This window comes from Dermacentor variabilis, chromosome 3, assembly GCF_050947875.1.
Source record: "Dermacentor variabilis isolate Ectoservices chromosome 3, ASM5094787v1, whole genome shotgun sequence".
Classification (NCBI taxonomy): Eukaryota; Metazoa; Arthropoda; class Arachnida; order Ixodida; family Ixodidae; genus Dermacentor; species Dermacentor variabilis.
In genome coordinates, this window is record NC_134570.1 from 88,538,229 (window position 1) to 88,552,865 (window position 14,637).

Here is a 14,637-nt window from a genome sequence, read left to right on the forward strand (position 1 = left end):
GTCACAAAATGAAATGCGTGCGAGCTGATAGACTAATAGTAGTACTATATCGTAGTGACAACACGTATTCGCCTTGAACTTTACATGTCACTGATCTCAGCGACTGACAGCAGAGATTACATCAGTAGTACCAAGGCCGCTGCCATACTTCAAGAGTATCTTTTATTTCGGTACAGAAGTGTTCATCTTTTTTGTTACCTACCTGCGTGACGCGCATCGTAGAAAACGAATGAATTTGTCAAGCATCGCACTGTAGAGATACTTCGGAATGTTTAAGCGCACTAGAGAACAGGGACACTCAAGGTGACACACAAGCGATTGGGTGTGTCCACTTCACAGACAGACAGACAGACAGACAGACAGACAGACAGACAGACAGACAGACAGACAGACAGACAGACAGACAGACAGACAGACAGACAGACAGACAGACAGACAGACAGACAGACAGACAGACAGACAGACAGACAGACAGACAGACAGACAGACAGACAGACAGACAGGAACAAACAAAATGTGCTACACATACGTCTCCCGCAGTTGCTTTTTGAGTAAACTGCACAAAAACAACACAGGGAAAAGTCAAGACTTCACTGATAGGAGCGTAATTTTCAACGAACCTGATGCTTTTTAGGCGCCGGTTACTGCAGCACCAGGCAAGCATGAGGCAGATGACCATGGCGGGCATGTTGGCAACCATCCAGGATGATTCCGTAATGGGCGGAGCGTCGGGAAATCTTCTAAACAGGCCACAATAGAGGAAATATGTTGCATAAGGTATGTTTGATGGATGTTTGATGGATGATAGTGCGATATTTCAGCGCGACGGTGCATTATGACAACGTGAAATGTTTGACTCTCTTGAGCGAACGTACTGGTCACGAATACATGTGTAGTTTAGCAAAACTTGTTGTAGGACGAGTGGGTGCACATTAGTAAACATTTTTTTAACTGCGCGAATAAACGATCACAGAGAGAGCATACAAGGACAGGCGCAAATTTTCAACTAATCTTTATTCCACAAAGACCGCATTTAACTGCATCCCTGAAATGCGCCACTGCGCCTGCGTGCGCGCAGGAACATAATCACACACAAAAAAACTTTCTGCTTATGCAATACACAGTCTAACTCCGCTCATCGGCAAACCTCATCTCACTGTTGTGCAGACAAACTTAGCTGTCGATCATACACTCATCCCCCTTCTTTCTTAGACGATACGCCTCGCGTAACTTTATTGCTCGGCTATCTTGGCTCCGACACGAAATCTTCACTTCTTTCAGGATCGGCTTACACGGGCATGCCAAGCAGTGGGCAGCCCACTCGCTTTATTCCTAATTGACAATTCACGCTCACGCAAGCATACATTCACGCACCTTCCAGTTTAGCCTACGTAGACTTTGACACACGATAGAGGAATACGATAGGCTACCCCAACACTGTGACCTACGTAGGAGTTGGTGTGCTTTATTCCGCACCCTCGGTACCTATTTGTACTTCTTCCTATGCGCGAGCATATTACAGCAAATTTCCCAGGAGCCCGAAACGCCACCTGAATTCCATATCCTTTCGCAACCTTTCTTAAATTGTGGGAAGTCCTGCGAAGAGAAGCCACAACTTTAAGTTCTTTATCTTTGCGTTCCTCTCAAGTTCCGCTAATACAATTTTCCGTTTTAATCTTATCAAGCGCTAGCTCCGCTACTGCGAAAATGACTGATTGCGGGAAACCAGCTTCTTCTAACCTTACAAGCTCCTTGTCAAAGCTTTCCCGTATTCTATGCTTGCGTGAGCGTGAATTGTCAATTAGGAATAAAGCGAGCGGGCACCGCCGTGCCCACTGCTTGGCGTGCCCTTGCCAGCAGATTCTGAAAGAAGTGAAGATTTCGTGTCGGAGCCAAGATAGCCGAGCAAGAAGGTTGCGCGAGGCGTATATTGTAAAAAAAGAAGGGAGATGATTGTATCAGCGACAGCTCAGTTTGTCTGCACAACAGTGAGATGAGCCTTACTGATGAGCGTATAGTTTGGTTGTGTAGTGCGTGAACAGAAAGTTTCTTTTTTATGATTATGTTGCTGCGCGCGCGCAATCGCAGTGGGGCGTTTCTTGGATGTACTTATATGGGGTCCTTGTGGAAAAAAGATTAGTTGCAAATGTGCGCCTCTCCTTGTGTGCTCTCTCTGTGATCGTTTATTCGTGCAGTTAAGAAATGTTTCCTCACGGATAGAACCTGACCAAGCTTCTTATGGTACATTCATGTAAATCGTTTCCCACCCTTCGCTATCCTCTGTCCTTCTCCTTTAGCCCCCGAACCCGTTCAGGTTCAAGAAGATTGCGTTAGGCAGTTTCAGTGCGGTCTGCGATACTTTCCTTCCTTTCCTATTGCACATATGATAATAAACAACCAATTACTATTATATGATATATGTTTGTTGTGACTAGTTCTGGAGGCGTGTCGGATGATTCTGGTACTCTGCAGTGGATCCACTACCTGTTAAATTGTGTATAGTGCATGATCTAATCTAAACTAGAACACGCATCTTGCTAATTTCATATTCCGTCTACCTCTTCATAATGAGCGATAGGTCACACATCAATGCTTACGGATTACATTTTACGGTTCTTACTTACGGTCTGCTTGTTTAAGAGTCGATTTCATATTTTGTAATGATGCCTTGCCTGTGACCCTTTAGAACTATTTTGCGAACAAGGACAGAAAAGTTGAAAAGCGACTTCGCTTATCAGGAAGTGCCGGGCACTTGTGGAGGATGACTTCTTGGTTGGAACCCATCTAACGACAACAGTGACAACAGCGGTCCAATTTTTCTCTTGCTTGTTTTACGTTGACAGATAACCAGGGTCATGCAAATTCTTGCTAATTTCACTCCACCGTCTTGTGCTCGGTCGTCCTCAGCAGCCCTGTCAGTGCTCTTGGTACGCATCCCGCGAATTTATTTGACCGGCGTTCATCTGTCCTACGTACTACGTGGCGCGCGCTCAATTCCGTATTTTCCTTTTAATCTCCGCTACAGAATATTAGCTAACCCCGTATGCTTTCTCAACTACATCGCTTCTTCCTGTCTGTTACGTAACGTCTGTCATTTTTTTGTTACATCGCTCTTCGGGTGGTCCGTAGAATTAAGTTTCTGTCTTAACCTCTGAATTTCTGCCCCATGCATTAGTACTGTCAGAACGAACTGATGATTAACTTTTCTTTAAGGGGACAACGGTAAACTGTTTGTCTAATACAGCGGTCCAAAGGTAGTTGAAGCTCGATTAGGCCTCCTGAAGTAGGCGGTCTTAATATCGACGTCCCGTCCTCCGCGTACAGCTGGGGCCATTGCTTGCACAGGCACCCTGTGCTTGTACTCAACTGCTCGTAGAGGTCCTTGAGGATGAGGTTGGGGAAGGTGCCCGTGAGCGTGCCGAATCCTCCGATGCTCGCAGAGTATGCCGTGGACAAGAGCATTTCCATCTGCAGCTGAACAATCACCTCGTCCGGCAACCTATGGAGCGTGAAGAGAACCACGAGGCAGTCATGCGTCAAAAGCAAAAGTGGTCGCCTATCACAGCACGTCGGCAACAAGTAAGCAGCTGTCATCATCAAGCGACAGCGGGTTTCATCGCTTAGCTGCGGCGGCCTGACCGACGCAGCTGGGGGTCATTACGTTCTAAGAGCGCTGTATCCTATGATAGGAATTTCAAAGGAATTTCCTCCTCACACCGGCGGTGACGACGGCCGTTTGAGTTATGTGAATTGAGAATCGACTTGCACTTCCTTTTGTCACAAGCACGGAAATTCGCGCCGTTGCTATTGTTGCGTACAGGTCTGACGTCGACTACGGCACTCGTTCTTACAGCAGCGGACATCGTAGGCTTGGTAATCTTCCGAACCTTCCCAGCTTTACGAATGTTCTTTCTTTACCTTTTTTTTTTATTCCTAAGTTCACTTTGGGGGGGGGGGGAATTTCACCTAATCAGGGTCGATCGCCGAAGGTGCATTTGGGGTATGGAAGCACGTTGATGCGTTCGTGCGCTTATGAACGTCACGACATTCATGACCAGAGACGTCATGAACGTTTGTGGTCTCAAGGCGCGTCCTCCCTCGAGCAAACTAAAATCAAAATGGTACAAATTCTTCGTGCGATCCGTGTCTGCGTCATTAGGCATTCTGCTATAGCGCTGAGACGCGTAAAACGCGGTACGTACGTGCACCTTTGCGTTGCTTATTTTCGCAAAATCCTGCAAGTCATGGTGTTATTTCGATCGTTTTAAGGCGCGAGTTCCCACCCATCGAGATCGCGTGTGGCTGGCTCGGGCGACGACGTATAGAGTTTTCTTGCAATGAAAGCCTGCGGGAGACATCTAGAAGCACCGCTTCTTGCGGTAAAAGATGAAACTTCGCCGGACTTCCGAGTTGCTGCCTAAGACATGCAGTGTATCCACTACTTCTCGTGGCGCGTGGCGTTATACACGCGCAATTCATCGAAAGCATTCTGCAACGACAAACCAAAATAACTTAGAAACGGCCGCGTCGGCCAGGCTTGCTAAACCTGGTTTGGCAAGCTCCACGCTTGCCGAACAACGTTCAGCTGGCCGGTAGATCCAGCGCGAAATGTCGAAGCCTCGAAATGTTCTGTTAAACCATTTTAGACGCTGTATGTGTGCGAATGTATTTTTGTCCGAGCGAGTTTCACAGGCTGCTAATTTCGCAGCTGCAGCCGAGTGCCCCAATTTTCTTCTTGCAACTGCGGCGTCCGTTGCGCCCATTATAACGAACGCAAGTGGAACTAACGTGCAAAATATTCGCCATAGCAGCGTGCGGTTTGGCATCGCCAGATTGTCAACTTTCTCACGTCTTTTTTTTTTCCCTGCAAGTCTGGCACCTCACTGCGTTTGCTGCAAACTGTAGCCGCTGATATAGCGATCACGAGAGTTTTTCAATATCAGATTGCAACAACCGAGAGAGCCTGGCATGTGCCGGAATTTTTGCGTGGTCACAAGTGTGTGCAAGGCGTCACGGCGGACGCATAGGGACGTTCTAGACGCGAACTCGGCTGTCTAGTGAACTGCTCGCATATCGCCGCAGAGTTTGTTGCGCTGCATTCTTCCTTGTTTTATAACAAAGTCGACGATGCGAACAAGCAACGGGCGGAGATGCTCCTGGAGAAAAAAAAAATGCCTCGAGAAACTTCTTGGACGTCGAATCGAGTGACGACGAGGAGTATACGGTGTTGCCGGAGTTAAATTCGTCGGTTCCGCTTGCGAGGACGACGCGGACGAAGCGAACATGCGAGGCGTGTGATATGCAAGTACCTATGGCACTGCGGATTATTGTAACACCAACTTTCCGTGATATCCCGGCCACGGCGGCAGCATTTCGATGGGGGCGAAATGCGAAAACACCCGTGTACTTAGATTTAGGTGCACGTTAAAGAACCCCAGGTGGTCGAAATTTCCGGAGTCCTCCACTACGGCGTGCCTCATAATGAGAAAGAAGTTTTGGGACGTGAAGGCCCATAATTTTTATTTTTTTTAACTTTTCGTGAAATAAATTGCTTTTTATATGGGTTCGGTATGTACTATATACGTCCTGGAATACTCCCTATTTACCACACAACGTATTTCTTATTATTGGCTCCACAGATGGCGGGTAGCGTTTCGTAAAGCACTAACGGCAAATTCATATTCATTACTTCCGAGCCCTTTGTTCAGTAAAAATTGCAGGGCAATCTACTGCATAAATTTTAGTTATTATTCATTAATAATACATTAGTTATTACACAACTATTTCAACTCATTAAAGGACTAATTAACAATGCCAAATTGAACTATGCGCAACGTTTAAAGGTTATGCTGACAGAGGTCGACGATGTCTTTGATTAGTGCCGCTTGCATTGAAAAAAGAAAGAAAAACGACGTAATTAGGTATTCTTTCTTTCAGCGAATGATAGAGGCGTCGAATGAGTTGTTCCATGCAGTTGACACAAGGGACGGGGCGAAGGGTGGGGGCCCCGCCGGGCAAGCACCCCCTCCCCCCCCCCCCCCCCTCCCGGAGGCAAGTGTCTGGCGACGGCATCATGTATAGTAATTTCAGCTGCTGATCGGCCGCCGATCACATTTCTGTGCGTTTTTTTTTTTCTCGTTTCGTTGTTACTATATATGGGCTGCTCTCTGAAAGACTGACATGCATATGCATTCATCAGTTGTTACCCGCCCCGCGACGACCCCTGCTGGCGTAAGCAGCATTGCGAAAATAATAATGGACAATAATAAAAACAACAAGCGCGGGATTAGCCGTGAACTGCCTCGCACCACTGACATAAACTTGAACAGTCCGACCACTTACCCGGACAGACTGACACGAATAGCGTCCAAAGCCTTCCTGTAGACGACCGACTGTACGGAACCCGAGCGGTGAGTGACTGAAAGTTTAAATAAATAAATAAATAAATAAATAAATAAATAAATAAATAAATAAATAAATAAATACAAGTTAGCAATGCCATGCCTTGCCCCATTGCATGCCTTGCAAAACATATCTATGCAAAACGTTGCGTCTATCTCGAGAGCAGGAGGAGGACGCCTCATCTACGACATGAAACGATCCAAAGCCGTCTTCTTCCCCCTTGTTTCTTGACAGCGTTTCTATTACAAATAAGGTAAGAGCAGCTTGGATTACTGACGGAGAGCTAACATGAAAAAAAAAGAGAATACAATTGAAATTGTATAGTTGCACTATCCTGACCATGGTTGAGCTTTCAACAATCACAGCTTGACAAGTTAGCGAGAGCTAGTATATTTTGGCATGAGCTAGCAAAACATGGAACGTGCCATGTTCAGGGTCATTATTGGAAACACACACGCAAACAGGCACGCACACATGCACATGCACGGGCACACGAGGTGTCCTTATGCCACAACTGTACCCAGAAGCAGTTGCCACCAATGTTTGCGTCCTACGTTCTCTTAACGAAGGTGACCGGTCAATGGCAAGTACACTCGCCCATATTGCGCGCGGAGAGGGTAGGGCCTCTCCTCAGTTTCCTTCCTCCATGCCGGCGCGCAAGGAGAAAGCGCGGAAACATGCACGCTTGCAGTCTCGGAGGGACGCGCATGCGCGCAGGTGTCGGTCGCGACACCAGGGGTTCACCGCAAGAAGGGGAGGAGGGTCGCTTCGCCACGCGCTCGCGCACCCCGCAATATATTATGGGCGAGTGTAATAATAATAATAATAATAATAATAATAATAATAATAATAATAATAATAATAATAATAATAATAATAATAATAATAATAATAATAATAATAATAATAATAATAAAAATAATAATAATAATAATAATAATAATAATAATAATAACTTTCTTTGCATCCGAAATACAAGCCTTCCAAGGGAAGCTAATTGTTCGCGTAGCTCCCACATGAACTCCGCCATTCAAAATTTGATCGTTGGGATAGGTAGTGTCGAGGACGGGCCCCAAAGCGCTCTTTTCCTGTAGCCACCTATTGTTGATAATTAGAAAATTAATTTGCGTAACATCGCTAATTAGGGACGTGAGTGCGGAAGTCGCTTTGTAGCTAGAGCCGTCCAGTCCGTGCACTCTAATGGTAAACATAACGTTACTGTTATTTATGTTTTTCTAACTATACAAATTTGGTGCAAGAAAAGGCACCCTTGTATGCGAAGAAGTCTTAGCTGTTCAGCAACAATAGCGGTGTTTACATGAATGCGACAAGTGGCGCATCCCATCATACATCTAGCGCATGACAATCATGTAAGCTGCGGTATTGCGCTTGGAAGGCGCATAGCATTGACGCGACAGGAGAGTGTATAATTCGAGACGGGGTAAGTCGTCCCGCGCGGACCAGCTGAACGCGGGTGCGACGCAGTGAGAGTCGGCGACCTCCGCGTGCTCCCGACCTCCCCCACCCGCGGAACGCAAACTGCCGGAAACACGTACCGGCGTATTTATTTACTTTGCACCATGATGCGCTAAAGAAAGGCGACACACTATACTATTGCCTTCACGTAAACATGGCTGACGAGGAGGCTGTGGGGCGCACCGTACGAACGAGCAGCCCCGATCTGCGACGTGCGGTGGCGAGGAATGCAGCCTGACACCTGACGCACCCAGAAACTGCCCCCCACCAGGGCGAAGGAAGTCGGGGTACATGAAACATATGAAACATATTAGGGAAAGCCAAGGTGGGAGGCACGCATGCACAAGGATGATTTGATGACGCCTGCATGCACGTTCCCTTGGAGGGACAGTAATTTCCGCTGCGTTCTTGACCTGTCCCCGACTAAAGTGAATGTTTGGATGAAGCCTATAAAGCCTCGACAATCGGTACTCACTCGACCTCCTCTTGATCTTAGTGGTGACCCTCATCTGGTCGATGACCGCCATCGCCACGGGAGCCACCAGGGCCGTGACGGACGTGTTGGGCAACCACATGGACAGCGAGGCGCACACCACCATGAACACGAACAGGAGCCTGCATGCGTGCATATAGGGACAAGGGTATTACCTTCAGCATAACTGCGTGCAACTCGGCGGCTGGCACGCTTGCATACGGGCACAAGCGAATGCACTTATCTCGAGGCCTTTTATCACGCTTACGGAACTTTGTGTAATGTAAGTGGCATTACTGGCTAGAGGCTAGAGTTGTTTTTAAGGCCAAATGGCAGCCAAAACTGATGTTGGTCACATTACTATAGCGAGCGCAGTCGGCCAACAGGGCAAGAGCGCTTACAGACGATAAGCTTTGCGAATTCACTTCCTGTTTCGGAGGATCGTTTGATCTGCTTCCTGTATGTCGCCAGGGAACGCAGTAAGATATACAGCAGAGCCGAGTCTGACGCTTGCCAATGCGCTTGCTCGGTTCCCACTGGCCCTCAGCGCGTGCGCAGCACACTGCCATATGCAATCTGCCTCCGCTGCGCACTCTCTCCCCAACATGCCTTCACTAGGGCTTCTCTCCTCTTTTATACATTGCTAGCAAGAATACAGCGCCCCATGTACCGTCAAAATTAGCTATGAAGAACCAGCTTCGGAAGCGGCTCCTACGCGGGCCGAAAGGGGGCCGCTATTGGATCTGGATGACAATCCTACCGCTGTCCACCAGTTATTGGGTCTTGCCGTTGAGTCCGGGAGTTGGCGGACGTTGAGGAGAATTTTGAGATGAAAACTGGAGGTTTATTTACAATATTTACAGTAATAACATGAACTAATTAGCAGTCATAAAGTAATTGATGTCCAGCAGCAATTCGGACTCTGCGGCCCGTGGCAAGAAGCCAGAAAGAGATGAATGAATGAAGGAATGCTCATCTCTACTCCCTGTCTCTCGATTTTAACCCTTTTGGCGTCTCGGATTCACGTCATTTTCGGCCAATCGTCGAGACTGCTCAGGTGTCGTCATTTCCCTCCAATGGCAGGCGCCCGTGCAAGTGTTGTCACAATCAGCGGATGGGGCTTGCTCCAAGGGCTCCAATGTCGGACGGGTGACTTGCCACCGGCGTTGCCTCGTGGCTTGCAAGTGCCGTCACAATCGGCAGATGGGTGTGTCATTCGAACGATCTTTCAGAGCTGCAAAACAGCTTTGCTCGGGACCAAGATCAACTACCTGGAACCGTGCTAGGTTCCCGTTGCACTTTGGGAAGCAGTCAAGCATTGAGACAATAGCTCCACTTGAGGCGCACGAAGTGGCGGTCGCCAACTTGTCTGACAGGTCCGGGAACGTGTTAGACGAGCTTCTGCGCACCTTAACGGGGTGCGACGGCTATTCGATGTGGTCTGGTGAACTCGAGTGATACCAGGAAAAGGGTCCGTATCTAACACTGCGTAGCAGACGATGAGCAAACGCAGGAAAATGACAACTCGATTGTTCGATAAGTGTTGCAATCTTAAAACAATTGCTTCCTCGAGTAGTTGTCATGCTACGCAGTCGTCGATGTACGCTGTGTCGGTTCAGTTGTTTTATTTGTCTTGAGAAGGGCACGTTGGCCTTTCCGTGTTTCGTTGAGTTCAAGAGTGATTTCTTGTCGCGCACGTAATGGTTTGAGATCGTTAACGGATTAACAAAGACTTGACCTGTCTCGTTCTCTGATAACGGTGCGGGTGTTGCAAGGTAAAGAAAACGTTTCCTCTTCGCGCCACATACGATCCAAAGGTTGTTTAATGAGTGGAGCAGGCATGTTCCTAGGAGATGCCCATATGTTCGTAACCATACAGCCAATATAGTCACGTAGTTGGGAGATAAAATGTAGATGACCGAAGGTTTAGTTTCCGCTCATATCGCTTCTGTAGTTCTGTTTCGTTACTCTTTTAATTGCTGTTCGCTGTGAAGTTAACCAACCATACAAATTTTAAGCAATCACTGTGACATGATTTACATGCGGAAAATCTAGCAAGAGCATAGATGTTCCCGGTGGTTCATATGTTGCCTACTAATAACGTGAACAGGCTGTGGGGAGGAGACAATGAGAGCTTCATAGGCATAGTCTTCGCAGATTGAAATGCAACCAGCTTTTGCAGATAGCGCATTCAAACGTATTTAACATTATTGGAGCTAGAAGATTTATCAAGCACCATTGCGTCAAGCGAACGTCAACGCGTGAGCATCGACAGCGTGATCCGACGCAATCGAGAAATGTTTATGCACGCTGATAGACCAGGTCTGATGGCCGCGTCCGCAGACAGGGCGGACGCGGCCATACGGTTTCCTACAATAATTACTAGAGGGAACTCCTGCGCTAGTGTCTATTGCAGCTGCAATGGGAGTGGTTGATCCAGAATGGGAATCATGGAAAGTACATGGATTTGCCTAAGCTTTGTCCTTTGGCTTGAAACGGCTTCGTGACTTTGTAAACTCATTTTAAGCGCTAAAATATAATTAATTGTGTATACATTATTAAAATCGTCCTACGGAAGGATTCGAACCCAGGACCTCTAGCACAGACGCCCGATATTGAAACCATTAAGCCTCGGACGCATGCAATGACTAAGGTTCCTAGATAAAGCAATGACGAGCCACATATAACGCCCTCGTGAATCTATCGCGGCCAAGCCAGTGCCTTGAAATGCTTGGGACATTTTGATTTGGCCACCTGGACAATCTGAACCGTTGCAATTAGTAGCGATTGTGCGTGTTCGCAACCTCTTCTGCAGTTAGAAAAGTATAGCGTGCTCTGAAATTTACGACAATGAAGGCATACAAAGCGTGATAAACGAATTCCACAAGAACGTCTGGATTTACAAGCCCGACGAGCGGAAAAATCCATGTACTTCCTCTCATTCCCATGGTGGCTCAACGATTGCAGTGCAACAAGAGTTCTCTCTAGTAATTATTGTAGGAAACTCTACGGACGCGGCGACTGCAGCAGGTGACACAGCAACGAAAGAAGCGCGCCCAATATAACGCCTGGCGAGGCGTAACTTCGAGTTTCGCCATTTGTGGATCGAGTCGCGAAACGGCTCCCCTCGCCCCCTCTATAGAAGGAAACACTTATGAGATCAGTCGGCTCCCCTGTTTACCTTACCCAGTATAGCCAAGGTATACAATAATGGCTTATTGCTCCTTCTCACTTCGTATGTACATGAAAAGCTAACGCTTTGCTTGTATTCACCGACTCTGCGGCAGCCTAAGCTATCTCACTTCGCGCTTCTAACGTTGCGGTCACATTCGGTACTTCAATGTCAGCAATGAGTGAAAGGAGTATACCTGGAGCTGCGCGTTCCAACGAAGTAGAGTATGCGCAGAGCGATGCGCTTGGCCAAGCCCGTTTCCTTCACGCCGAGCATGACCAGAAGGGAGCCGAATATCACGCTGCACAAGTCCTGCATCGAGCGAGTACATTGTGTTCACCTATTTGCCTTTCGGCGCGATAACCCTGCATTAGGCGACACAAGGTCGCGACACAATGTTTCACATTTATGGAAATACAGTGCACGGACAAGTGAGAAGTATACAGCTGGCAGTTAGGCTATCATGAGCTAGCGCCGGAACTGTGTGCGTCCGTGAACCGAGTGGCTGCCGTGTGTGCTCTTGTATGAGAGGCTCACAAGTGCTTCGACGAAGAACGAGCTAAGGTGCCTTGCCGAAGAAATTCTTGAAAGTTGACGGCAATAGTTTGCCAGTAGTGTATGCTGATATCTAGTCTTTTTAATCTAAGCACTCGTATTCGTGTCCATCTTTTCCCGCAGAAAGTATCGCTTGCGTTGCAACGATAGTTGGACTCTCTCCTTGTTTTGACGGATCACTGGGACAAAAGAATATATATATACAAAATATATACAATATATATATATATATATCATAGGAACCCAACAAAGACACGAAGTACACCATTACTTCCGCTTCTTAATTGAATTAAAGAAATGATACATAGATATACAAATGAAAGTGGATGAAAAAAAAAGCCGGCAGATTCCACGCCCTGTGGGAGAATGGTCCTGTAACGAAACAACCATGAGAGCACAAAGACGTAGGCGGCTGTTTCATGACCTACATCACACGCATATCACGATATTCATGTCATGACCTATCATTTATGTTCGTCATACACTCTTGCTTTACTATGCAAATTTTGGTACACACCAAGTTAACGAAATGACCATGAGAGCACCAAGACGTAGGCGGTTGTTTCATGACCTATACATGACACAAATATCATGATAGTCATGTCATGACCGATCATTTACGTTCGTCGTACACTCGTGTCATGATATGCCAATTTTGGTACGTACCAAGTTAAGCGAACGCCTATGAGAGACTAGATAGATAGGAGGCTAGATAGATACTGTCCAAGTTGCAAATGTTCGCCAAGAAATCCTTCGTTTAAGAACAGCTGGTCGGAGGTGGGATACGAACCCACGTCTTCGCATTACGCGTGGGATGCTCCTACCACTTGAGCTACCGCGGCGCCGATTTCTTACCCCATCGCTGGGGTATTTATGTTTTACTACTAGAACTAACTCTGGGAGTATTAGCCTGCGCCACCCCTCGCAAACCTTGGCGGCAAATGTGGAACATCCTTTCTGCCGCAGGCTTCACGACTACGGGATATTTTTGGGTGAAGGCAACTGGTCAGCAAACCCACACATGCTACCTGAAAGCATAAATGTTGCCGGATCCGAGGCCCTCGTTATGCAATAAACGATAAGAAAGTGCACCGAGGCTCTGCCCGATTGTTATTAACCATATCATCAGAAGCCAGCAAAGACACCAGGGACAACATAGGGGAAATTAGTTGCATATATTTGTACGTACCAACTGAATTAAAGAAAGGATAAATAAATGAAAATCAAAGTCGCTGAATATATATATATATATATATATATATATATATATATATATATATATATATATATATATATATATATATATATATATATATATATATATATATATATATATATATATATATATATATATATATATATATATATATATATAGATATATATGGTGTCCCAACTAGCATGCACCAAGGATTTTAGGATGTGCGAATGCCTAACGGTGGTAATGCTAAACGAAGGTAATGTTTGCCTTCCCTTGGAGATACTAACATTATCTTTTGCATTCCGCCTTTTCAATCATTAGTCTTAATTAATCATCCTCTCAAATATTATAATTAGATGAAAAGTGTCAATGACAAAATTATTGAGCAGCATGAAAAGCTCCCGATACAGCTTTCTGTTGTTCAATACGTGCTGCATAAAAGTGTTTTTTGCGAGCATGAAGGAGCCCGCGAATACGTTCGAAGTGCCTCGAGCGGTCAGAAGCGCGGCAATTTTCCGTGTATTCGCGGGCTTCTTTTACCCTAGAAAAAACACTTTTATGAAGCACGTACTGAGGAACAGAAAGCTGTATCGGGAGTTTTTCATTTTGCTCTACGATTTTCTCATTGACACTTTTCATCTAATTATAATACTTGAGGAGTTGATTAATTAATTAGGTCTAAACTCGCCTCTCGTAGTCTCCACTTTTCTGTATTGATTGAACGAGCAGCAAACATTTGAAAGCTGCCTTGAGAAGTTACAGGACGCGCGGAAATATTTTCCCGGAATTATGCCCCGTGCGACGCAGTTACTCAAGCTGAATACTGCAAACGCGTAGACACTCACGTTGAAATAGAAGTAAGTTGTCTCTTCGACCGGGAGAATGTCCAGGAGCGGAAACAGAACGACAGGCATCAGTGACGTCACCGGAAGCGGAAGCAGCTCTGTTATCCAGTAGAACGCCATCCAGGCCATGACGTAGGCGCACTGAGCCGGCTGATGAGAGAGAACGGTGCACTTTGTCTGCCCGTGTCGGGCCAACGTTAAACCAGTAATGCGTCACGCCACAAGGAGCTTGGCTACGGAAATAAATTACGAGGTCCTTCGCGCTGTTGCAACTACGAGCATTAGCCATGGTGGAATTTGCAGACAACGTAGGAATGTTTGACGAGTACTGGTATTATGCCCAAATCAAGAAAAGCTTTCAAGAAAAGTTTACCAGCCGCGTTCGCTAATTGCACGTCTATCGAAACAATCTTACGGAGAAGTACACCATAATACATGTTTTGTGATTGCGCGCCCTCGTTTATTTCGGTCGTCACGTTCTCGTCTGCTTCGAGTGTATACTACAATGTCCCTCCT

At 46.4% G+C, this 14,637-nt stretch overlaps 1 protein-coding gene across 1 annotated transcript in view; it reads right to left on the reverse strand.

Annotated features, from left to right (window-relative positions):
* The window catches only part of LOC142574603 (Na(+)/dicarboxylate cotransporter 3-like), a 31,630-nt gene extending 17,380 nt beyond the window's left edge, over positions 1–14,250 (reverse strand). The window contains exons 1-6 of the mRNA XM_075683648.1: positions 14,122–14,250; positions 11,719–11,834; positions 8,354–8,493; positions 6,343–6,418; positions 3,368–3,499; positions 621–740 (exon numbers count right to left, since the gene is read on the reverse strand). Of these exons, the coding sequence (XP_075539763.1) occupies positions 621–740; positions 3,368–3,499; positions 6,343–6,418; positions 8,354–8,493; positions 11,719–11,834; positions 14,122–14,250 (713 nt within the window). The remainder of the gene's footprint in view (positions 1–620; positions 741–3,367; positions 3,500–6,342; positions 6,419–8,353; positions 8,494–11,718; positions 11,835–14,121) is intronic.
* Positions 14,251–14,637: the final 387 nt, after the last annotated feature.